The sequence below is a fragment of the Carya illinoinensis genome, chromosome 1 (genome assembly GCF_018687715.1).
Source record: "Carya illinoinensis cultivar Pawnee chromosome 1, C.illinoinensisPawnee_v1, whole genome shotgun sequence".
NCBI lineage: Eukaryota > Viridiplantae > Streptophyta > Magnoliopsida > Fagales > Juglandaceae > Carya > Carya illinoinensis.
The window spans coordinates 37,909,814-37,935,229 of NC_056752.1; the positions used below are offsets into that span (position 1 = coordinate 37,909,814).

The 25,416-nt window shown below is 34.9% G+C and overlaps 1 protein-coding gene across 2 annotated transcripts; it reads right to left on the minus strand.

The window, feature by feature from the left end:
- Positions 1–1,172: 1,172 nt before the first annotated feature.
- Positions 1,173–24,262, minus strand: LOC122317491 (E3 ubiquitin-protein ligase UPL6). 2 transcript variants are annotated; one of them, XM_043134614.1, is made up of 27 exons: positions 23,752–24,262; positions 20,720–20,817; positions 20,399–20,526; positions 19,142–19,189; positions 18,901–19,012; positions 18,200–18,380; positions 17,079–17,261; positions 16,623–16,805; positions 16,297–16,378; positions 15,911–16,029; positions 15,485–15,786; positions 15,243–15,339; positions 14,728–14,871; positions 14,411–14,494; positions 14,236–14,322; positions 13,877–14,017; positions 13,568–13,693; positions 12,722–12,820; positions 12,265–12,332; positions 10,582–10,648; positions 9,753–9,923; positions 9,540–9,629; positions 3,797–3,877; positions 3,296–3,369; positions 3,099–3,170; positions 2,730–2,819; positions 1,173–1,723 (listed from the first exon to the last, which is right to left on the minus strand). In XM_043134614.1, exons 1-27 carry the CDS (start codon positions 23,908–23,910, stop codon positions 1,657–1,659), a joined length of 3,153 nt encoding a protein of 1,050 aa, XP_042990548.1. In that variant the 5' UTR covers positions 23,911–24,262; the 3' UTR covers positions 1,173–1,656. The 2 variants fall into 2 exon arrangements, with proteins under 2 accessions (XP_042990548.1, XP_042990555.1); XM_043134621.1 differs by lacking the exon at positions 19,142–19,189 and having other exon boundaries at positions 23,752–24,260.
- Positions 24,263–25,416: the final 1,154 nt, after the last annotated feature.

The following is a 25,416-nucleotide window of genomic DNA, read 5'->3' on the forward strand; positions in this document are numbered from 1 at the left end:
TTAACGCTAATGAATTGCTAGTAGTTCCCAAGTGCGATGCTTGCAGCACGTGGTTGTAGAGATTACAAGCTAGTAAAATTTTCGGCCAGAAAAGAGAGAAGATGACGTTAGGTTGGGTTGGAGGAGCCGGGAACAAGGAACTTGGGATCTTTAACCTAAAAATTAGACTTTTTGACTGCCGAAAAAACAAAACGAAGAGGTAAGGGAGAAGGGGCTAGGAAGAAAAAAAATGATTGCCCTTTTAAACGTAAATGCCAAGTAAACATAACTAATGCTCCTAAGATTTCAGTTAACCTTTTGGGTTGGGGAAAGCTTTGCAAATGTTATGATCCTAACAGTTATAAGTTTAATCAAACAAGCATCTAATAATTCCAAGACTTTTGGATCAATAGTTAGATCTTTTAAGAGAACGGTGCTACGTCTACCACTCCCAGCTACAGCTGGGAGCTACCGTTAGTTAATTGTAGTGTATTTTTTGTTTTTGGTTTTTTTATATGTATTTTTTAAACACTTTCAAATAATTTTTTTTTTTAAATTCACATCTTTAAAAAAATACTTTATTAATCACGAAGTAAAAATAAAAAATAAATAAATAAAAACTGTGAGCAGTAGCTCCCAGCGGGACCACGATCATTTTCGTTAAGAGAAAGCTTTGCAATGCAAATGAATGAAATCTCACAGAACATGAGCGGAAGCGTGCCGTCTCGCGGAGCTTAGTAAGGGAAGACTGTTCCTTATATGTAATACCCTATAATCAACACATACTCAAATGTACTAAATTAATCACGTGATTCTTGGCATCGACCATCTTCAAACATGCCAACTATTTATCAAATTTTTAGGCAAGCTCATTTTATAGTCTACTCGACTCTACCCAGAGATGCACTAATAATGCTCATTCATAGTGATTGCAAAATCTTGGATTCGAAATCAGAAATGATTTGAAATTCAAATTTAAATTTAAATCCAAGATTTTCTAACCATGTACAACATGTAGATGATAATCGCTAACACATAGCTCCATGATTTTTTATTATGAGAAATCAAGAATAAATATAATTTATTATGGCCACACAACGTTATTGAAATCATTTTGATTCTACACCTGTCTTTTGCAACAATGAGAGTTGCAGCTGCTGCTTCTAAAGAACATTTAAGCTCCATGCAGAATATATCAGAACTGTGTCATTTATACAATCATCATATATTTAAAAGGTTAGAAATGAGGATAAAAAAATGAGAACACTGCCTAAACATCCTACAAACCCCTACTAATACATGCAGTGTCATCCCTTCTCATTTACAGAAATATGTCAATCCAAGTTTTAAAAGATTTACAATCTACAAAATGATGACATTTATATGACCATCTAGCAATGGTCCTGCACGTGTAGGCTTTAGAATGCCTCCATCCATTTTGCAGATTATCCCACATATGTACATTTTAAACTCGAATAAGCAGGCTGGCCGGAAATCATAACTTACATGCCTTTTATTCAGCCACCAATCTGCCTTTAACACCTTCAAAGTCTCCTAGGAAGCTCTTATGGTTTTCACCACTTCCCCCAAGAGTGGAGAGTTATAAAACCGAAAAATGGTAAATGCCATATCTAATGACAGTATTCTTCTCCACTTCCATTTGGCGTAGTTGGTCAATCAGCTCAAATCAAAACCAGCATCGGCATTTATAGCATATAGCAACTTTGTTTCCAGTTGCTCTTTGCTGTTTTTATAAAAAATAAATAAATAAATAAAAATAAAAATAAAAATAAAAATAGTCGATAATGTTCAATAAAAGTTGAGGTAAGAAATATTGACAATAATTAATAAGAACAAATCATGTCTTGAAGTAATAGTTACAGATCAATTTGTTTCAAAAAGGAAAAAAGAAGATACTTTCAGATTGATCAAGATTTAAGGTTCTAAACAATCAAACTAACACACTTAGGCTACATTTGGCCTTTCAAGAAGAAGCAAGTTCCTAATGGAAACATGTAGTTAATTAAGTGCAAAATATAAAATAGAAATCAAACTTTCAAGACGCCCCAAAAGAAATAAACCAATTTTGATGAGAACCTTTCTTGGCAAGATGATCTAAGTTGAGGCAGATATCCAGAAGAGAATGAAAGAAAGATTTAAAAGATGAGACACTTTGTACGCCTAAATTCCTGATATAATACATATCCTCCCAAAACAAAACTCTGGGAGGATATGTACCATGGTACCATGGGATTAGGCTTCTAACATTGACACATGACAAGTTTTTTTTTTTTTTTAATAAGTATTGGCACAGGACAAATAGAAAACCCTTTTTTTTATAAGTAACATGACAAGTAGAAAACTAAGCCAATAGGTTTCTATCTTTTAAATCGATAACTGGGATGACTGCAGTTATCAAAGCAGCCTGACTTGAAACCTGAAGGTTTTTGAATGAGTTGCCAAGTAGTGCTCCATAAAGTAGCACACAAATCTGACAATGCTCTTTCTTTTACCTGTGTTTTATTCAAGTAATCTTCTGGCAATATGAAGAATCTTTTTAATAAAATCTATGTCACTTTTCTTTGATAGATTAATGGAACATCATATGCGTACAAGATTAAACTTGTGACTTCACCCTCCACATCTTTTTTTATGGGAGAGGGGCCAAGGGCTCTCCATTTGGTCCCAAGACTATTGGCAGAATAAAATCCCTTCCATTTTCAGAAAAGGAAGTTATGATCGGGACAAACCTTCTATATGGTGGAAGCTTTAGAAGATTCATACAAGTAGCTGATGTTGGTAACCGGTCAAGAGCCTCCTCAGAGGCACTACCAGCAGCCCTGCAATAAGAGAGACCAACAAACTGATAAACAACGAGAGAGAGAGAGAGAGAGAGAGAGAGAGAGAGAGAGAGAGAGAGAGAGAGAGAGAGAGAGAGAGAGAGAGAGAGAGAGGCTCTCTCAAAGCCATTAGGCTAAGATCACCTAAAATAACTCTTAGTAAATTGTAGTTGGTGCATTTTTTTATAGGAAAAAAAATTTATTGATAAGGGCATAGCCGAAGTATATACAAGAGAAAACATCTAGCTAAGAACTAGAGAAATTGGTACAAGTTGTTACCTTTGTATGCAAAATAAAGGCTCGAGATATCTGAATCCAAGGAGGGGTCCTCGAGAGCACCCAGTGACAAACCTGGAAAAAATATGATCCGGTTATTTTCCTATCAGATATCCATTTCCTTTAAGCTGACTAAACACTAGTAACTAGAGCAGTCAACATAAATAAACAGTAATGTGATGATAGATGATCTCCCTCACTTCAAAAATTTCTTCTGATTTTCCAATGAAAAGCTTTTCAGAACTTCCCAGAACATCTCTACGACGTAATGTTCCTGTGAAAGCAAATAGTAAAAAATTAAGTACTCGCAATTGCAAAGTTAAGTGATGGTACACAGTTAAAGTATCACTACCATCTTGTTATCAGACCATCAAACACTTGCATACAGTAATTATATGCATCAAATTGTTTTCTTCTTAGAAATGAAATGCAGAATTTCAAACAAGATATTCAAAATAAAAACTCTGGTCATTCAAAATGTCAGAGGAATAGGCAGCAAGAATTTCAAGTCCTCATCATGCCTATGAGCTGTAAAGCACAGACAACCAAGTTAATGTTCTTATACAATACAATCAAAAGAAGGCAGAATATATTGAGCGACCACAAACTTCTTTGCATGCAAAATCCATCTAGGAGAATACACCTGAGCTATGCATTCATTGCAAAGACAAATTATAACATACAACAAAAAAATAACATACTTTATGATAGCCGCCTACATAATTGGTATTCAATCTTAGATCATCAAAATCCAAGCTGTCAACTGAACCTGATATCAAAAGCTGTAATAAAGAAGATGTGTCAAAGAGGTAGGAAGAAAATATAAACAAAACATATTAGGTTTCCTAATGGTTCAAACATGAGCTGCAATCTAGGACAGATGAAACACCAAGTGGCAGGTAACCACATTTCTATTATCTGAATACTGAGATGGAAGGAAAACATTTCATGGCAAAGAGTTCGGCTTGGAATTATCAATAACAATACCAACTGTTTGAGTGGACATTATAGTGGTTTCAAGATGACAGCGTCCATATCTTTTGATGGCATGTGTGTATCTTTGTTAGATGCTTTTTGAGTTTTTGTTATCTATTCTATTCTATCGATTGTATCCTGCTTATCAAAATCTATCAATTATGTCATGGTTTGTTTAATTGTCTTCCCTATGATTGGACTTCGTAATGAAATAGATGGTACGTTTATTAAGTACAAAGTTGATTATTAGATTAAAGGATCTGTCTTTGTTCTATATGTAAATTCTCAACCTGTTCAGTGCAATTAAGATGAATCAAGTAATCCTAGTAATAAAATTAAATTTCAATGGATCATCTCAGGGTGAAAATATTGCTGGTCTGGATGTCAATTTTTTTCTTTTTTGATAAGTGATATGTGATTTTATTAAAGAAGAATGTACAGGCAAAGCCCATGTACACAGGAAGTATACAAAAGAAATCACCTAAATACATTCTAGAAGACAGAAAAAGACATCAGAAAGTCATGATCTGAGAGACCATTAGACCCTAAAACTGAAAACCAAGACAGATCTGTTCTAAAGGGGGCTCTTTATCATTGAAACATCGCTCATTCCTTTCTATTCAAATACACCACATGAGACACAAGGGGATCATCTTCCATGCTGCACCCATTTGAGGACAACCAATAATCCCATTCCAGCAAGCAAGGAGCTCAACCACTCTCAAGGGCATTTACCTATTCCAAACCTATTTTACGGAAGACAACATACCACAAAGCCCTCGCCACCTCACAATGCAAAAAAAGATGGTCCACTGTTTTCCCATTCTTTTTACACATGCAGCACCACTCCATAACAATAATGTCTCGCTTCCTTAGACTATCCGGCATCAGAATTTTCCTGAGAGAAGCTGTCCAAATGAAAAAAGCCACTTTTGAAGCCACATGCAACCTCCAAATACTCTACCAAGGGAATGAGGAACTGTCCTGAGTAGATAATAGCTTGTAATACGAACAGACTCTGAGTTTTTTGCTCCCCTTCACTGTCCACAACATCCTATCCACAGCATTACCATTGAACCTCAATGAGTATAAAAGCTTAAAAAGAGATCAGAAACTTCATCCATCTCCCAATCTTGAACAGCTCGGGTTAAGCAAATATCCCAATGAATCACCCCATTGGAGTAGGAAAACAGATCTGAAACTGCTGCATGCTGATTTGAAGCCAATCTGAAGACGGCTGAAAACATGCTGTTACGAGCCCCCTCGCCACACCAAATATCAAACCAAAAAGGGATCCTCGATCCCTCGCCAACAGCAAAACTAACGCAACTAACAAAGCTCTCACAGCCCTTTCAGATGATTTCCAAAGCCCCACACCATAAGTCCCCCGAACGGCATTAGAGCACCAACCCCCCCAAACACTACCATATTTTCGATCAATGATCACCCTCCAAAGTGACTCCCCTTCCAATTGGTATCTCCATAGCCACTTTCCCAGTAATGCCATATTGAACATCATCAAATTATGGACCAATCGGGTTTGGCTCAAGTGGTAAAGGCCTTGGACTTGGGGGTATGCTCCCCCTAGGTCTAAGGTTCAAATCCCCTTGGGTGCAAACAATCTTTAGGGGTCATCGGACTAGGGAATTTTTCCCTTTGAATTACCCGAGGTGCACTTGCGGGAAAATCCTTCCCGAGGGCCTGTGCACCCCCGAGATCAGTCAGAACGATGTTCCTGTACACCCAATGCTGATCAAAAAAATAATTACGGACTCCTAGCCCTCCAACTGAGATGGGAGAGCAAACTTTATTCCAACTTACGAGATAGAATTTGGTAGCTTCGCCCGTACCATCCCATTAGAAAGCACGGAACAACTTCTCAATTCTGTTTGCCTACTCTTGCGGGCAATGGAAATAGTGATAGAAAATAAGTAGAGAGATTAGAGAGAGTACTCTTAATAAGAGTGAGTTTACCCCCTTTAGATAAATAAAGACGCTTCCATCCAGCCAGCTTTTTCTCAACTTTCTCAACAACCCCGTCCCAAATAGTAGAAGTCTTGAAAGGCACCCCCAAAGGAAGACCCAAGTATTTCATAGGAAGAGATGCAATTTAGCAGCCCATTAATCTTGCCAGGTAGGGCTATAAATAAACCAGTCTATTTGATAGTCTGCTCGGTACTCGCCCAGTTAAACTCGAATCGACTTGTGAAAAAAAAAAAAAAAAAAAGCTCATCCTTGAAAGTAAATACCCACTCGATTAGTAAATGACACATACTAAACAAAACTCGACTCGACTCGACTCGACTCGGCTAAGGCCCGCTTGTTTATACTTGAGTCTGACTCGATTAAAGCTCATTCATATGTTGATAAATAAATACATACACCTATGTATATATGCATATATATATGTATTAGCTAATAATATAAGCATAGCACTTTTATAATTAAATATATAATATGTAACTTAATTACTTATGTCTATATATATTATATATAGAATATATTTCATAGCTATATTTTATAATTTTTAAAATAATTAATCGATAAGATTTAATAATTTCATATACTAGTATGTGGAAACCATATATGAAATAAATGTGCTATCATATTATGTGTATGTATTAATAATTTCTATAGGCATATAATATATTGTTATTATGAATAAATATCAACTAGTTAGATATTAGTTATTTATAAATTTTTAAAATCTTATAATTCAATAAAGGCTCTACTTGTTGGTTGTACAAATTCAATATTAGATTTTTTTTTTTTTTTATCTATGTAATTTATTAATTATTATATATTATTCAAAAATAAAAATAAAAATAAAAAATTCGAGCCGAGCTAGAGACTCGAGCTCATTTTTGGGATGAGCTCGAGCCTGAGTTGGAAATTTAGCTTACCGAGTCAAGCTCAACCAAAGAATAAATAAAAATCTCGAGCTCGAGTATTTTGAGTCGATCTGAGCTCGACAAGCCAAAGACCGGCTTGGCTCGATTACACCCCTTTGCCATGCTATTAATATTTCGTACCTCCATCATCGAGACCAATTCAGACTTGCCCAAGTTCAACTTAAGGCCCGAAATAGTTTCAAAACATAAAAGTGCAGCCCTTAAGGTTTGGATATGGCCACGGTTTGCATCACAAAAATGATGGTATCATCTGCAAAAAGTAAATGCGAGAGGGTAATAGACCCATTAAGGTCATTACCAACTAAAAAGCCAAAAAGGAATCCTCCCCTAACAGCAGCCTCCACCATCTGACCCAACGCCTCCATAACAATGACAATCAGAAAAGGAGATAGAGGGTCCCCTGTCTCAATCCACACGAATTGTGTGGAAAATCCAGCAGGAGTACCATTAACTAAAATCGAGAAACAAGGAGTAGAAACACAATGTCTAATCCATGAACACCACCTTGCCCCAAAACTACATCTCTTAAGCATGTAGAATAGGAAATCCCAATTCACGTGGTCAAAAGCTTTCTCGATATCCAGCTTACAAATAACACCAGGAATGCCCTCCCTTAGCTGACTATCAAGGCATTCATTAGCCATCAACACCAAATCAAGAATTTTCCTACCCCGAACAAATGCATTTGGGGCTTAGAGATGATTTGTTTTATCACCTTGCTCATTCAATTAGCAAGGACCTTCAATATAATCTTGTAAATCCCACTCACTAGGCTAATGGGTCGAAAATTCTTAAGCTCAAAGGCCCCAAGTTTTTTAGGGATTAAAGCAATGGCAGTTGCATTAAGAGATTTTTCAAACTTACCATAGGAAAAGAACTCCTGGAAAATCCGCATTACTTCTTTTAGGGCAGGCTTGGGGCAAGGGATAAGACATAAAATTCTCATATCTCATCATTACAACTTTCCCAAATTCCCACACAAAATATAATAAACAACTCAATTTTTTCAAATCCTAATTCTTTTTTTTTTTAAATCCCAAAACAATAATAATATTAAAAATAATATTTTAAACTTTCATCTAAAATAAAAAAACTCTCATCTCACTCCCCAAACCTGTCCTTACAATCTCCCAACAAACTTGAAAGAAGGTCATTAAGAATCCATCTAGTCCAGGAGCTTTGTCTTTGACCATACTACTAACCACCTAAAAGACTTCATCTTCGTCAAAAAGTCTCTCCAATCAGCTTGCACTAATTGAATCAAGGGGGTCAAATTCCATCCCCTCTAGTCTAGGTCTCCAAGTGGCAGATTCGGTAAGAAGCTCTTCATAATAGTGCACTATAAGATCCTGGATTACAGAGGGAGATGAGCTCATACCACTATCAGAATAAAGCGTCTCAATGGCATTGTTCTTGCGATGAGTTAAGCCATTTTATGGAAGAATTTAGTGCATTTATCCACTTCTCTCAACCATAAGGCCCTTGATTTTTTGCGCCAAGAGATTTCTTCCATCAATAGAACCCTCTCAAGATCAGCCATCACAGATTTTTTCCTCAGAAATGCGTCCTCAAAAAGGACCTCTTCTTCCCCAAACTCCACACTGAGGCTATCACAAGGATTTGCCATGCAAAGGTGATTGCATTGTTTGTTGTCTTCATGATAAGCTTGGTTTAGAAGATTTACCACCTTGGCTTTTTATTTCTGGAACCATCCTCCCTCTATATCTACCCCAGATCATTTGATTACTTTCTCTTGTATAATTCTTTTCCTCTAATCATGAACCGAACTGGTGTCATTACATTCATTTCTTTGATGCTATTTTAAATAAGGCCTCGTATGGTTACACCGTTAAGATGACGTGAGATGTTTTGTTGAAAGTTAAATATATTGTTATAATATAATTTTTAATATTATTTTTGTTTTAGAATTTGAAAATGTTGGATTATTTATTATATTTTGTATGAAATTTTGGAAAAGTTGTAATGATTAGATGAGATGAAATAGTTTGGTATTTGGTAACCAAACCAGGCCTAAATAGTTTTAGGCTTGGTTATTTGCCATTTTGTTATATGTTGCTAATTATTACATATGAATTTGCACTTGTGTTGTTGCTTAGCTGGGATGGTTTAGATGTATGGTATGATTACTTACAGGTTTGGAGTTTCTTTCCTCTACTTGTAAAAGTGTGTAATAGAGGGTAAAAGATTTAAATGAGTCTCCATCTGCTTGAACTACAACATGATTCAAGAATATGGAAAAAGTCATTTCGCACATAATCACTGTAGATTCTTAATTGGACTACCGTACACTACCTATGAGCAAAACACATCTTGCCATGGGTGCTCTCATACTCTCATACAATGGGAAAGAGAAAATTGTCTAACAGAGCAAAACAAAAGAAGTGAAGCATGTTAATGGTCCAGAAAAAACATATTACCGTAAGCACCATGCATTATGTCAAAATAACTTTAACTTCACAAAGAATGGTTTTGTGAATGATATCAAAGTTTCACGCAACTAAACATAATTTTTGGCAACTAGAAGTTACAAGGGTACCTGAAGTTCATGCTCGTTAAACATGTCAATCCAATCTTTCTGTATAAGCAGCTGAAACCCCCTCAAGAAATGAGAACTTTGTTGACGTATCTGAAAACAATTTTATTTTATAAGTATATTTGAAAGCAATGTTAGTAATCATGTCATAACAATATGAAAAAACATAGAGACCTGGAAGAAACTTGAAATGACCAATGATAGAAGATAAAATACCTGAAAATTCAAACGGTGATTGGCCACAAGATGTATAAACGTAATAACATTCTCATTGGAAACACGCAAGTTCTTTCCTCCAGGAAGTAGCTCTTCTTCTGTCTGCTCTCCATATTCATTATTGACGATAACAAAGTACAGTTCTAAATCTGAAATGTCACCTTCATAATGCTGCGGATCAGAGATAAGGGATGAAAGAAAAGGCAATTACGATTAGAATAATCATTAAGGAGATGAACGGACACCATATGGAAATATAAACATCCCCTTTAGTTTTCCCTATCAACGAAAGAACAAAGAAAATGTAGTTACACAATCTTCTGCATAAGCACTCGATAGAATCTTCATCTCACTCTTTTTTACTAATAAAAAAGAATAACTAAAAAAAAGGGGGACTTGTTCTTTAAAGAAAGGGGGGCTAATTTAAAATAAAACCCCATTTAACCTTAAGTTAAGCAAAGATTGCTCAAGATCAAAAGTGTAAATCATAAAAGCGGTAACAAAGTGATAAAACGAATACACATTGGGCATTAGACTCTTATTTCTTAATGTAGTGGTGTGAAAACAAATGTAAAACCTGAGAATAAATAACAACATTATCATGGAAGAGTCCCAACTAACTGGGCATTAGACTCTTTAGTTCTTGTATTAACACCCCACAAAGATGTCGACAATTTTCATATCCTGAACGCATAAACTAAAAAAGTACACATCATTCATTAAATTGATTGGGATATAAGAAGCATTACTTCTCTCTAAGTATCATGAGAGCCAAAATTTAATATAGGTAAGACAAATGAGGAAATAAAAGAAGATGAAGAATCATTACCTTCAAGAAAATAAGATGGCGATACAGTTCTGGGTCCAATGAAGGTAAGTCATTCAGATAATTGTACCTGTTTAGTTGACAAATAGTACATATCAGATATGATACTGAAAGGTGTGATACCCCATATGATAAGGATAAAGGTAGGTGATATATGGGATCCCACATTGCTTAGGAAGAAGAAGTTCTTGCTCTTTATGATGTTCCAATGGGTCTCCAATTGTATCATTGACTAATCCTTTTGGAATATAGGCCATGTGGTTTGGGCTTTCCATTGAGATAATACAAATAGTATCAGAGTCTATCCCAACCAAAAATATGGGACTTGAGCCATGCCACCTACAACATACAGGCCCGACAAGGACGTCGGGAATTAAAGAGGGTAGATTGTGATACCACTTATGATAAGGATAAAGGCAGGTGGTATATGGAATCTCATATTGTTTGACAATGAGAAGTTCTTCCTCTTTATAATGTTCCGATGGGGCTCCAATTGTATCATTGACTAATCCTTTTGTAGTATGGGCCATGTGGTTTAGGCTTTCCATTGAGGCGTTACAAAAGGGGAGTGTTCTTTTTTCTTTGTATTAGAAAATCGAGTAGAATTTATAGGTGAGGACATCAAAGAAACATCAGCTGACTATAAGTTGTGAGATAAATGGTAAAAGATAAGATTAGATACTATAGAAAAAAGGAAGGATTCAAGCTAGTTCAGCCAATAGTGAGGGAATGAAGTGGAACGAAAAGATTGACTGATGAATCCATCACGAGGAAAACCCAATTGGCAATGGTAAGAGCTCTATAAACAAGTGTCATCCTGCAACCAAGCATTTTTCTTGTTTTTTAACCTCTTCAATTACTTATCCAAAAAAACAATCCATTTAGACAATTCCTACAAGTCAATGGTATTTTACTTGCAACCTATAGCCAGTATAGATATCTGGGGCTCTCATCAGTTCATTAATTTGGTATAATAATGAAATAGGATATCAATCTCTTTGAAAACTCCTAACTAGAGTGTAAACAAATAGGATATGTGAGTCTTTAATACTCGAGGTGGTTTCTATTATATTTCTTCAATTAATCTATATGGGAAATTACATTTTGCACCCTCAAACTACCATCATTTTTTTAAGTGTACCCTAAAATACCATGGCAATTCACATCCTTGGTTAAGATCTAACAATTAAGATTATACCACATGCCATTTTTTATGTTGACAATCAGATTTTAACCGAATGTGCACATTGTCAAAATTTGATAGTTTAGGGTGATGTTGCCATTTTACATTTGGACTGTTATTTTTCACTTATAAAAAAAAATATGCAAATAAAAAAAAGGGTGGTAGGTCTGAGGGAGAAAATGTAGTTTCCCTGTACATACATACATAAATACATACATATATACTTGTGTGTGTGTGTGTGTGTGTGTGTGTGTGTGTGTGTGTGTGTGTGTTTTAATACATATGTATATCAACATCTGCAGCAGATCTATGCGTCTAGTCTCATTCCCCAAGTATAATATGCTTCAATGCAAACTTAAATAAGTTTACCTAATCTTTAATCACACATATAAGGTCCAGATTATAAGAACAATTTAACTATAGCCATAAACAATTTGAGAAGGAAAAGAAAAGAAAAAAAACTATTGAAAAGAATAGGGCAGGAAGTCTTTCTGAAACCTTACTTCTGCTTTAATTTGCTCAAGAAAAATGTTGCAAATGGTATATCAACAAGAATTCCTTCAAACATAGCCTTCAAGAAGAAGAGAAACATGAGTTAACGCAAGGAAGCATGGACAGAATTAAATTAGCACAAAGAGAATAAAATCATCCTATACTTTTAAGGGTTGTATATTGAACGTATGAAAGTAAATTGATTGGGCAACCTACTCTGTGAGACAAACTGCTAATTGTAATAGCATTTGCTCCTGTTATGGAGCAGAAAAAATTTTGTCACCTTAACTGCTAATAAAAGAAGTCAATTCATGGAAGTTATTTCATTCGTTTGCTTCATTTAGATGAAATATGGCATATGGATAAAGACACCAACAACATTGAAAGTTCTTCAAGCTTCCGCCAAACCACATGCAGACCACGCTACACGACAGAAAGAAGGCACTGGTAATTGAAAACACATCTTACCTTTGCCAGAAGAGTTCCAAGAAAATGGAAAAATTGGAGATGTTGTTCATGTATCATTCCAGATCCAGGGTTAGGGTAGAGCAGGTGATCAGCTGTTTCCTGGATATTCCAAGCCAAGCAGAGAATCAGTGGAACACAACCAACATTTCATTTTCACAAGGAATCTAATTTCATTAAAAGTGTAAAGGGGCACAACCCAAGTAAACAGAAACACGCATGTTTTGAATAATACAACATTGGAAGACATTGACAAGTGAATGAATACATTTGAAGTCAGATATGAAATATAATTCAACTGCTTTGGCCAATGATTCATCATATCAGGCTACCCGTATTGGTTTTAGACAAACGTCTTTCAGATTGTGTTGGGCAACTAATGGGGAAAAAAAAAAAAAAAATGAGATGTCTTCTAAGGTTCTAGCATGGCTTGGTCACGCAGGGCATTCAGCAGGTGAAGTTCATATATTCCTTTTTTCCCCTTTCTCCCCAAGCAATTACAAGTGCTTCATTAATGCTTCATTTGAAGGCCTTACAGGAAATCAATTATTAGGCAAAGTGGAGTAGAAGGAAAATAAATATTTTCCATAACCTGTTGGTTTACAAGAAACCTTAAGAGGGTCATGATCTTAATTTTCCCATGACACTTGAGATGATTTGAGGAACTTTTTTTAATAGTAGCGAAAATGATTTGAGGAGAAATGTTTCCTGCAACTGCAAGAAAGTGTAACCGGTGGGTTCCACATCCTTTCCAAACCACTAAAAACAGGAAAAGCGAATAAAAACAAGTTTTCTTATAAATCAAAACAAGCCTTAATGTTGGAGTTACTGAGAGCACTGAGAAATGACCTTAAATAAACCATACTGGACATCAAAAGCTGCTCGAGTAATATTCTCCATGAAATCTTTGAAAATTCCACCACCATCAATACCAGCCTCCTCAACTCCAAATTCATTGACAAACGTTACACGAATCTGTAGTGAACATCAAACAGTAATTGTACTGGTATTGTATTAATAAAAAAAATCTATAGTTATCTTCTGTGACAACAACAAAGGGGTAAAGAACAATTTTCAGAACTTCAAATAGGTAGTGCGATTATATTTTAGTTGCATGTGAGTGTGTGTGTGTGTGTGTGTGCAGAAGAAAGGACTTACAACTCCTCGAAGATCCTCTTCAGACAATGCACTCATCTGGTTATAGGCATCTTCTAAAATATGATCCCTTCGTATTCTGAATCGGTTCCTAGTAAAAACAGAATGAGACTCCTGTCTTTGCCGAACTGCCGTTAACTGTGACTGTTAAATGGATGGGAAACAAAAAAGTTGTAAAAATGAAAGAATTAAGTGCAAAAAACAATTTTTAAGATTTCATTCATTTGTCTCAAAAAAGAATGACTAATTCATATAAAAGAAGGAATTCCAAAAAATGACACCGCTAATTATATAGTAATTTATATGACCTATTCTTAATGGCATTCTGGCTCAAAATTGAGTGTAAACAGTAAAACACTTACAGTGAATATTTTAACCCTGCTTGTAAATGGCACCAAGAAGGGTGCTTGCTTCAATATGTCATTTGCTCGGGTATTTTCTATTAGAGCCTGGGAAAAAAGAAAGAAAACATGTTTAGAACAAGCAGACCAAGAGATTTTGGTCATGCGAGCCTAAAAATGCAACAGAAGCTATTACCTGGGAAATGAAAAATTCATTAACACCATCAGCATGGAAGTCACTGGGGGATGTAAATTGCCGTCTATTGTTCCAGTCTTGCAACTATGGAAATGGCATACAACAAATTATAAGTACAAACAGAGCATAACACTCTCAGTACATTGTTATTTTGGTCAAATGCATTTGAACAACACTTTTTATTAATGAAGAATAAAGAAGCTCTACTGACCCACTGGGACTATAACCGCATGGAAAGCCTTAGAATGTCACACAAGTAGGAAATAGGATGTACAAAACAAGAACACAGAAATTCAAGAACTCACGCTTAAATATACCTGTGAAAGGAGCTCAGAGGCTACAATGCTAACCCTTTCTTGGATGAATTCCTCAGGATGCCTCTTATTAGTAGAGGTGTTGGTGGCGAATTTCACAGAATTAGCTGGTGTTGCAGGATTGATCCATAGAAGCTGCCATAGCGCCTGCAGAAAACAGCATAGAGAATTGAAATTGTCACAGATCTAATATTACCAGTTATTCTAGTTGAACAATTAGGCGGCCTCCACTACTGCCAATCATGGTTACAATATTGCTGCTAACCTAATGATAAAGAGTAATGCTACATAGCACACTCCCATCCCACTTTCATCCCACTATGTAAAATGTGGCAATTTTATCACCCTTGGATCATATTTTAATTTTTTTTAAAGAAAATTTCAAAGGTCAATGGGCCATGTCACTTCATCATAGTGGGGTGGAAGTGTAATATGTAGAATTTTCCAATGATAAATAGATTCAAAAAGTATCCAGACATCAAAAAGAGCCTTCAGGTGAAGATTTTCCAACAAGTTACCTGTCTTAGAATAATTATAAGGCATCTAATATCCTTCAATGATAGTGGTTTCTCCTGCTCATAGAACTCCTCATTATCAACTATCATAAGCATGTGCCTGGTCAACCACAAAAGATGATCAACTGGTAAATTTAACTTGTATCAGCCTCAGAAAAGCATGTCAGTTTAGCATTAACACAACTGCTCTAATCAATACAACCGATGTACAGAATGGAATTACCAGAATTAAAAAGGGGTCTTACTTGTACACAGGACAGAAAACAGCCAGGGGCAATAGCCAACCAGGTGCATCTCCAGACAGATATGCAAACTGCTGTGACAAGGATGACCATTTCTGATTCTCATGGCACCGCTTCATAAAATTCCAAAGTACAGGAACAAGTTCAGTTCTGTAAGCTAGTACAGTCATGATTCGCTCAAGAGGTAAAGTGTTGAAAGTGACATGCAGAAAAGCACAAGCTGCACCAACAGCTGCCACCTCCTTATCATCCGGTCCATCGTGTGAACCACCAGCAAGAGAAATTCCTCCAAATAACAAATTTGTCTGCACCAAAGCATAAAATTCCAAGTTGTTTTATTTTCATTTTTATTTTTAAAAACGTGAAGGCTGTTCTTAGTGATGTAAATCTTCATTCTGGAGACTAATATGCTGTCTCAAGAAGGTATACCAATTGCAGAAGAAATCGAGGATCTATAGCATTGCATATTTGTTGTTCCAAATCCTTACTCAAACCTATTTCTATTGCTTCATCACCTGCAACTGTGTCATCCTCAACCAGCATGGAACCTGGAGTGAACATATATATTTCAATCAATAATTATCAAAGAACAAATAAAAGATTACACAATTTCACTTACAAAAGTTACATAGCCAACTGTTCAAACTGAAAACTTATGACAAAGTAACTACCATGCAGAGCACATAATAAAAGAAAAAATAATCAGATCTCTATATAGCTTTCTGGCTTGCGTGCTTGTAGCAAGTATCAGTGATGTGTTCAAAAGATGGTATAGAGGAGAGGAAACTCAAGCATAAAATATGGAAGAGCCATACTTTCTTTACTCTCTCTGCCAGATGATTTCATGGAAGGAAGTGTCTCCAACAAAAACGTTGTAACAGAAGCAAGATCCACAGCCTGCTCATGTTAGAGTTCAAGAATAAATTTAGCTTTAAAACCAAACAGAATCACCGTACAACCAGATCATGTCATAGAACAAACTGACTTGTTACAAATCTAATAAAATTAAGCATTGAATTCCATCCCTTGGAAGAAAAACTGATATAAACTAAGCAATGCTCACAAATTCCTGACCATTTTCACTCTTAAGAGAGATGAAGAATGATGGGTGGCAATCTAATTAATTTTAACAGTTCCTTACCATTTCAAATGAGCAGTTGGGCTGTGATAAAGCAACACCAGCAGTTTCTAAAATATTCCCAAGAAGGCAGGCATAACTAGGATATTCAGCGGATACATCATTAGGAAGTATATTAGCACTATTTTGCATACAAAATGCCATCTGATGTAAGTAATGTTGGCTAAGCCCCCGACTTGCAAAAACCTGGATAGCAAAATATCACTCAGATTAGAACAGGCAACAGGCCTCAACAAGAACTAAAAAATAAAAATAAAAAGGAAAACAAGAAGAAGAAGAGCATTCTGAAGTATTGCAACATAAATAAAACATGAATTGGAAAAACTAGACTTTGTTATATCAAGTAGAAACAACTAGGGTTGAGAAAATAACTCAGTGGCTCTTCAGCACTTTATGTTTCCACTAAATCATGTGTCAAATGAAGCTAAAAATAAATGGGTGATATGGAAAAAATGCTACCTCTTTTAAGTATGGGAAAAGCTGCCACAAGAATGGAATTGTAAGAATCTGGGATGAGAAACTCGATTGTGAGTAGATATTTGGACAAGTACATGGCTTCTGACCAACGTGAGGAATTATAAGGCCAAGCACATGCCCCAATGACAAAACTGTACCAATGGCATTACCACTCTTAGTACTTTCCTGCAGCAAAACAAGAGTGAATGAGTTAGCAAAGGACCAACACAGAATAAAAGAAAAAGATCTAGGAACACAATTACTAGCAGAGTTAGACCAATCATAACAAGAATGCTGACACTAGTGACACATACAACTCCACCTCAATTTGGATATACCAAAAGTGTCCAGACACTTAAAAGGCCAAAAGGTTTAAGTTCCAAAGTTAAAGTTGTAGTGGCTAGCATGCAACTTGCTGTTTATTTTAGGTTCTAAAGTTCAGACATCTATTTTTTTATAGTAAAAATTTCAGACATCTACACGAACATGACCGAACAGTAGATTTACTTTGGGGTGGAAAAAGCTCCATAAGGCTTAAAAAAGGCTGCTTACAATACTCTTGAGAGTTTCTGGTCAGGAAAACCCACAATATAATGGTTTTCATCATACTTCGATGATTAAAGCTTTGGGATACATCTTAACATGGTATCACATCTACGTAGTTTAAAGGGCAATCAACTACGACACAAAGGGAGGTAGTACAAGTCGAGGGAGGACCAGAGGGAAGGCATAGAGGCTTCCTCAGTCCTCATAGGATCATTCGAGTTGAGTATTAATTGTGTGGGAAACAAAGGGTTGGGGTAGTTATAGTGACTTGCTTTGCTTTGGGGAGGCGTGTTTTGTCCCAATAGAGCTTGGGGCTCTATTATGGGCTAGGTGTTCTCTCTTGTATACACCCAGCGTACTTGGTTACGCCTATTAATATTAATATACTTTTACTTTAAAAAAAAAAAAAAAAACCAGCTATGCAGTTTAAACTATTAAGATCCTTGTTTACCCCCAACTATGTCCCCCCTAACCACTTGAGGGCAAAGATGCAAATTAAAGAAAAACTGCTTGCATGCAAAATATTCATTGTAAAGAATAAATGAACAAACATAAGAATGATGATATAAAAACCATACCTTCCATGTAAGTGCAATCTCTCTAAATAGGGTGAATGTATTTCTTTGCAATAGATAGCCAACTATATTACAAGCCCATGGAAGTTTTGGATTTATCAATAAAACTACTGTTTCTAGCAAGACACTCGTTGATGTGCTAGATTCCTCAGGCGCCATCAATACTTGCTCCTCTAACCAATTTCTGTCAAACGAAAATCCGAATAAGCAAAACTTGCATTCAACACCAACACCAACAATGAATACAAATTTTATTCCCGAAGGTTTAATATTAAGTTCAATTAAATATAACACAATATTATTTATTCATCCAACATATGTGTCTACAAAACCCTATAAGGGAATACTGCACACGTATAATTTAGAACACTTCATCCATCAACAACTTCCTATACTCTCAAGAAAGAAAACCCTTTTGGTAAGGAAATGGTTTGTTACAGATACATTTCATGAAACAACTTTTCTAGCATTAGATACAATAAAGCAGGGATCTTACTTGGCTGAAAAAAATTAGGTGTGTGGAATAGAATGACTCCACTAAGGCAGTAACTATAGTCGAGATAAATGGCTGACATATTAATTCCAAATATATTGATTGAACATAACAAGCACACACATAAAGATACAATCAGCCGTTGTATTCAAAGAAGCTGAACCCTCAACAAATTGATATCATTTCCAAAAACAAAAGATCGTGAGCCAACCTATTCTGATGCACAGCCTGAATACAAGCATATGCAAGTTGCTTCACTCTAAAGTCCACCAAGGTTCGGTTGGATGAATAATCCTTGCCAGCAAAGAGGCCTTCGATGTTCCCTGTTGCATGATGTGATAATGTTTTTTTATAAGTAAGAAATATTTATTAATAAGCACAAAAGAACAACCCATGAACTAGTACACGGGAGACACTAATCTCGAAGGAGAATGATAAGGTAATGTTAATACCACCAACTAAAGTTCTAGGCAGCAAAGGTTTCTGTGAGATACTGTACCCTGTCAAATCACATTTTCTCTCATAGATTCATACATGGGAGAGAAAAAACAGACAAATACGAGCTTGAATATCATGATAAGCATCATATACAAAGTGGAGAACTGCAATTCAGAATGTATGTTATCCTTTTTTTCAAAAACATATATAAATTTCCAAGGATATGATGTTTGAAACATATTAGATTACATAATTTAACACTTAACAATAGTTTGAATAATAATTAGTTTTAAAATTAGTTTGAATAATAATTAGTTTTAAAGTATTTAGAAAATACTTCAGGATTTTATCAAGAGGATATTTGATAAAATTCAGCATTTTTTTCAATATTCAACATCAAGAAATACTTAAGTTTTCAATAAGAGTTTTTTTTTTACAAGAAATACAAGAAAACTTTTTTTTTTTTTTTTACTCATCAAAAAAAAAAAAGTTTTCAATAAGAGTTTTTCTTGTTATTTAATTCCCTACCTCTGCCAATCTTCAGTTAGTCCTGTTTTCCACTGGCATTAGTATGCCACGTGTCAAATCTTTGATTGGCTGACATGGCATGCTGATGCCACGTTTCCGCCAATCAAAGATTAACACTTGGGGTACCATTAATTTTCTAATACCTGGGAAGCTTATCAAACAGCCCATATTCCTAGTAAGGTTTCAGAAATCTAATTGTAGCCTTCATATGTTATGTAAATCAGCAAGGCACATATCGTGACTTGATTTATACTGACCTTATAAACGGACCACCTTGACAAAAGCATGCCTATATTATTATTTTTCTTTTTTTCTTTTTTTCTTTTTCTTCTTTTTTGATAAGTTCATGGCTGTATTCTACTAGACAAAGAACCAAACCACAAATGCTGCAAATATGGGTTGTATTCATAAGTCTTCACTTTGAGAAACAAAAGATATTCAAAAAAAAATTTTGGACGGGTGAGGGTTGGGAAAAAATACAGGATGAAAAATAAAGGCTCCATTAGAAAAGCCTCAATGAAAAATTTCAGGAACCAAAATAGAGGTCGAAATAAAAAGCAAATGACAAAACTTTGAAAAATAACACTGGTAAAAATTACCACTATCACGAAAAAATTGCAGAAGTAATTGGCATGTCTCCACAAGGATTGCAAAATCACCAACATTTTGTGCATTAAAGAAAAACAAGCAGCCGGCAGAGGACCAAAAGCAAATCTTTGAGAAATAACACTGCTAAAAGTTACCACTATCACGAACAAATTGCAGAAGTAATCGGCATGTCTCCACAAGGATTGCAAAATCGCCAGCATTTTGTGCATTAAAGAAAAAAAGTAACTGACGGAGGAACTCTGAGTCTGGGCCAAAACAATGCCTGAATGGACAAAGATAATTAAAACAAAATCAATTAATCAAGTGAAAGAAGACCCCATTAAGCATAAAGATGATCAATGGTTCAGAAATAGCATTGCCGAATATATAATCACAAAGATATTAGGAGAAACTACGAGTAAAGAAGAAATTAAACAGGATTGGGTACAAGGGTAAAGAGGATACAACACTGCTACCTGTTTACATTTTGGTAGTGCTTCCCATAGGTTTCATAGAAATGCTCTCGCGCCTTAAAATGTTCAGCTTTCACTGCCTTTCTCCCTCTGAAGCATTTCTGTAGCTAGTAATCAGTCAAAACTTTGCAATAGATTATACATTTTAACCCCCATTTAGAGAAAAAGGTAAGTAAGCCCAACAACAGCTGCCTGTATTTGAAATCATATTTTAAAAATAAACTACTTCATATAATACTGATAAAAAATAATAATAAACAGCTATCAGTTCACTCTCAAATAATCACTAGCATTCAATACAATTAAACTTATTCCAATGTTAGATACAACTAAATAAAAAACTTACAGTGCTCCAACCCACAATAAATGATAAGATAGGATTATTTTTATATGAATTTTATTACCAAGTAGATGGGTATACCGTATAGCCCAAGTACACAGGAAGTATACAAGAGAAAACACCTAAATACAAGCTAGAACTAGGAACGACTAAGGACAAGCTTGGGGAGTGAGATGAGATGAGAATTTTGTGAATAATTGTTAGATAGTTTGTGAATAGTGGTGAGATAGTTTGAGTTAATTTTTTATGGGGTTTTGGGAAATGAGAGAGAAAAAGTAGAAAAAATATATTATAAAGTTAAGATATTAAAATATTGTTAGAATATAATTTTTTTAATATTATTTTTGTTTGGGGATTTGAAAAATTTGAATTGTTTTTATTTTTTGTTTGAAAGTTAGAAAAAGTTGTAATGATTAGTTTGAAAAAATTGTAATGATTAGTTTGAAAGTATTTGTTTGAGTTATGTTTGGGAAGGAGATGGGATGAGATAGATGAAATTTTTTTTCCAAGCAAGCCCTAAAGCAATGAGATAGGAATATCATGCGCATTGAGGGATGATGTCAAAAAATAACTCCACTCAAAATGCATCTAGATGGTCCAATCTGATTTATATAATAGGAATGTGAATGTCATGCTTTCTAACACACTTCTTTTTTTCAAATAATTGACAATTTGATATGAGAAATGAGAAGTAAATAAGGAATACAGGCCCTTTCTAATGATTAATTGAAAGGGAATTCAAGCTTTTGTCAATGTAGATGACACCCTCAGTGGTGATGAATTTCTTAGTTTATGGTCCCAGATCCACTTAGTATTATTTTCTGGGCTAAACGTGACAATTTTTTTCCTTTTTTCTTTGCCTAACTCACTAATTCATGGGAAGAAACTGAACTCTTGTTGTGTTTGAAAAATGTTTCAAGAGCGATCTCCGAAGTAGATGGTGGTTGATACAATAAGGGGATGTTTGGAAAAGCTTTTCATCCCATCTTATCCCATCTCATTTCCTTTCCAAACATCATTCAAACACAAAAATTTTCAAACTAATCATTACAACTTTTTCAAGCTAATCATTACAAAAAACAAAAAACAATTTAACTTTTTCAAATTTCAAAAATAAAAATTATATTAAAAAATTATATTCTAACAATATTTTAATTTTATAATTTTTTTATTCAACTTTTTCTCTGTCCTTTTCCAAAACCCAACAAATACTTAACTCAAACTATCACTATTATTCACAAACCATCTTACTATTATTCACAAAATTCTCATCTCATTTCATTTCCTAAACATCCGCTAATTCTCAATCATAATTTCCATTATGAGCACTTCATCCAATACAAGACTTGTGGCTGATAGTAAAACACCCACTCTCCTGTTGAGACCTAATTAGATCTTCATATATTTCTCAAACTAGTTTTTTACGAAGTTTTCCTATAGCATCTATAACAGCTTCCAGTTTAGGTGGACAGCCTGGCAAATAGACATCTACAGGAATTAGCTTATCAACTCCCCAAACAGTACTATAAGAATCGTACTGAACACCCCCCCTGTAATTTCAATTTTGAAGCATACAAGATGGAAAGAGAGTTGTTTGGTAATCTTATCAAATCAGTTTGAAAACAGTTGCTTTTTCAGATAAAAAATAAGTGCTTTAATGCGTGGACCGTAAGCCCAAAAGGCCATGGGGAGGTACCATCTATGATCCAATCAGGAAACCCTATCCAAGCTCTGTGGCTAGTCTGCACTCTTTGGCTCACTTTTCGGAGCCGCTCCCATCTCACACTAAAATAATCACATTGGATGTTTGCAAGAGACAGAAAGACCCAAATAAGACATGAGCTTTTTTCTAATTGTTCCTTCTGAAATGATCAAATTGGATGTTTGCCAGAGACAGAAAGACCCAATAATTAAACAGGAGTAGCCCCTCTAAACACTTGAACATATCTAAAGGGTGTTTACCATACATGAAAGGCACCCTGATTTTACCAAAGCACGTGCAAAACCAATGGCACCACTACTACTAACTACGATCTTTTATTCTCAGGTTTACTTTTATTTTTGATACATCAACTATGATAATAGAATTTGAAAACCTGCTTTCTTTATTTTCATACAATCCCATTCCGTATAGTCATTGAGAAGTTAAAAAAAAAACACTTTCGAGCACAAACATCCTGATGCATTCGCACTGTTGGATCTGCCCTCTATCTCCATAACATGTCCACTATAATGCATCACCAATGGGACACAAGAACAACTCATCTCACTAAAAAATAGTCCAAAAACCATGCCATCTTTAGCTTCTCTCAACGTTTTACATTAAAAATCAGTTGTAAACAAACATTTCATAACCAAGTCTCGCACTCTCTTTTCCCACATAATCTAACCATATCGCACCTAGAGTAGAAGACACGTGCACTGATTGATTCCACAGCAAAGTCTAATCGAGCAAACGCTTCCAATTCCACGACTTAATAGGAATTAAGCAAAGGACATAGCAGTTATTTGTATTAAAAGGAAGCTTATACGCATTGCCTAATGTTACCACGCCATTCAAACAGTTAGCTATCGAATTCTGAGCCCGATGCTAACAAGCACAATAAATTCTTCAATAATTTTTTTTTTTTTTTGATAAATAATCTTCAATAAAATATTAAAATCCGAAGATCGAAAGTATGTGCGAAAACCGAACCTGGATTTTGAGCGCGGCTGAGTTTTGCTGGCGTAAAAACAAGCGCCGATTGCGCTCCAACCTCGTCTGCTCCAGAAGCTTCTGCCTATCCCTTTCCTTCGAACTCCGGCCCCCCAAATCAACTCGCTTCCGAGTCGATGGATCGCCCGAGAAGAACATTATCCCGAGTCGACTTGGCCGGCTCTACGCACTAATTACAATAACACAAAAATAGGAAAGAAAACTCTCAAAGCTCTAACAATTGTTTCCGATTGCTTGATGGAGGGGGGGTTTGGTGGGAAGAGTAAAAAAACAAAGAAGCTGCCCTAGAATCGGAGGAAGGTACGTTGATGGAGTGAAACAAAGATATGGAGATTTGTGTTTAGTTGGATGGAAAATGGAAAAAGGGGAAAGAGAGCTTCTCTCGCTTTCTTGACTAGGAAGACAGAGACAACGGAAGTCGACTGGGTGGGCTTAAGGGAAGTTCGCGCACAAAGGAATTCATTACGCGTAGTGGTGCTGTTCCTGTATATAAAGCCAATGAAAAACGAGCCGGGGACCCTTTTTTCTCTTGCGAAATTGTCAGGCATGTTTTGGGTGTTAAAAGATTTTTCTTTATTATTATTTTTTATCTATTTTTTATTATTATTTATTATTTTTTTTAATATTATTTAACATTTTATTATTAATTTTTAATTATTTTATTATTATTATTCATAATATATCTCAACACTTCTCAATATCTAAGCTTAATCTTATTTTTAATTTTTTTTGTCACCGGATATTACGACGACCTTACGATATATGCCTATGACGTCAACAATTGTTCGTATTTACAAATCAAGGCATGGCTTGAATGATTATTTCATTTGATTACATAATTCAGATGAGATGAGATAAAATATTCTGTTAAAAAATAAATAAAATATTATTATAATATAATTTTTAATATTAATTTTAATTTAAAATTTAAAAAATTAAATTATTTATTTTATATTTTGTATGAAAATTTAAAAAAGTTATAATAATTAGATGAGATAGTTTGATGCTTGATAACTAAACCATGTAAGAATAATAAAATACAGAATAGACACTAGCGAAAATAATAAATTGCATATCTCTTGTCATGGTAATTCAATAGCAAGTAAAAACCTAATGAAAACTCACTTAAAGAGAAAAAAACTATTTGAGTAGGAAGATAATCTTCTGGCCTATACGTTTTGATTGCCATATTGATGGTGTATATAGACCCTTTATTTATACGCTAGACTAGAGACTCTCAAACAGAGTTAAACTTAAACTATTCATCCCATCAAAGAATAGGATAAGATTTATCCATTACTAGTTATTCAAAATAAAACTCGTAATATCCTAGTTTAAATTTAAATTTAAACTTCTTAACAGATAAAATCTTATATTTTTAATAGATAAATCTTATTAAAACTTGATAAGTAAGATAGTCACTCTAAATAAAACTCTAATAAACCAGGCATCAATCGATTCCACGACATATTAATTCTTCGAGCCGACCTTTTCTTTTTTCTTCTTCTTATTTTTTTAAAATTTTTAAAATAAAAAATTAAAGTCAACTTGATCTGTACGATCATATCAGAGTCACAAGTGCTCCAACAAAAAATGTTGATTTAGTTATACAAAATCAACCTATCTCATGTCATTTCATATAAT

Bases quoted from the DNA above. Each gene is read 5' to 3' on its own strand.
- LOC122317491 (XM_043134614.1), bottom strand. From the start codon at position 23,910: ATGTTCTTCTCGGGCGATCCATCGACTCGGAAGCGAGTTGATTTGGGG. The intron at 19,013-19,141 runs GTATTAACATTA...ATCATGCAACAG, and splicing joins GCCTAGAACTTTAGTTGGTG to GGAACATCGAAGGCCTCTTT. The intron at 3,878-9,539 runs GTACCCTTGTAA...TCTTTATTACAG, and splicing joins TTAACGAGCATGAACTTCAG to CTTTTGATATCAGGTTCAGT.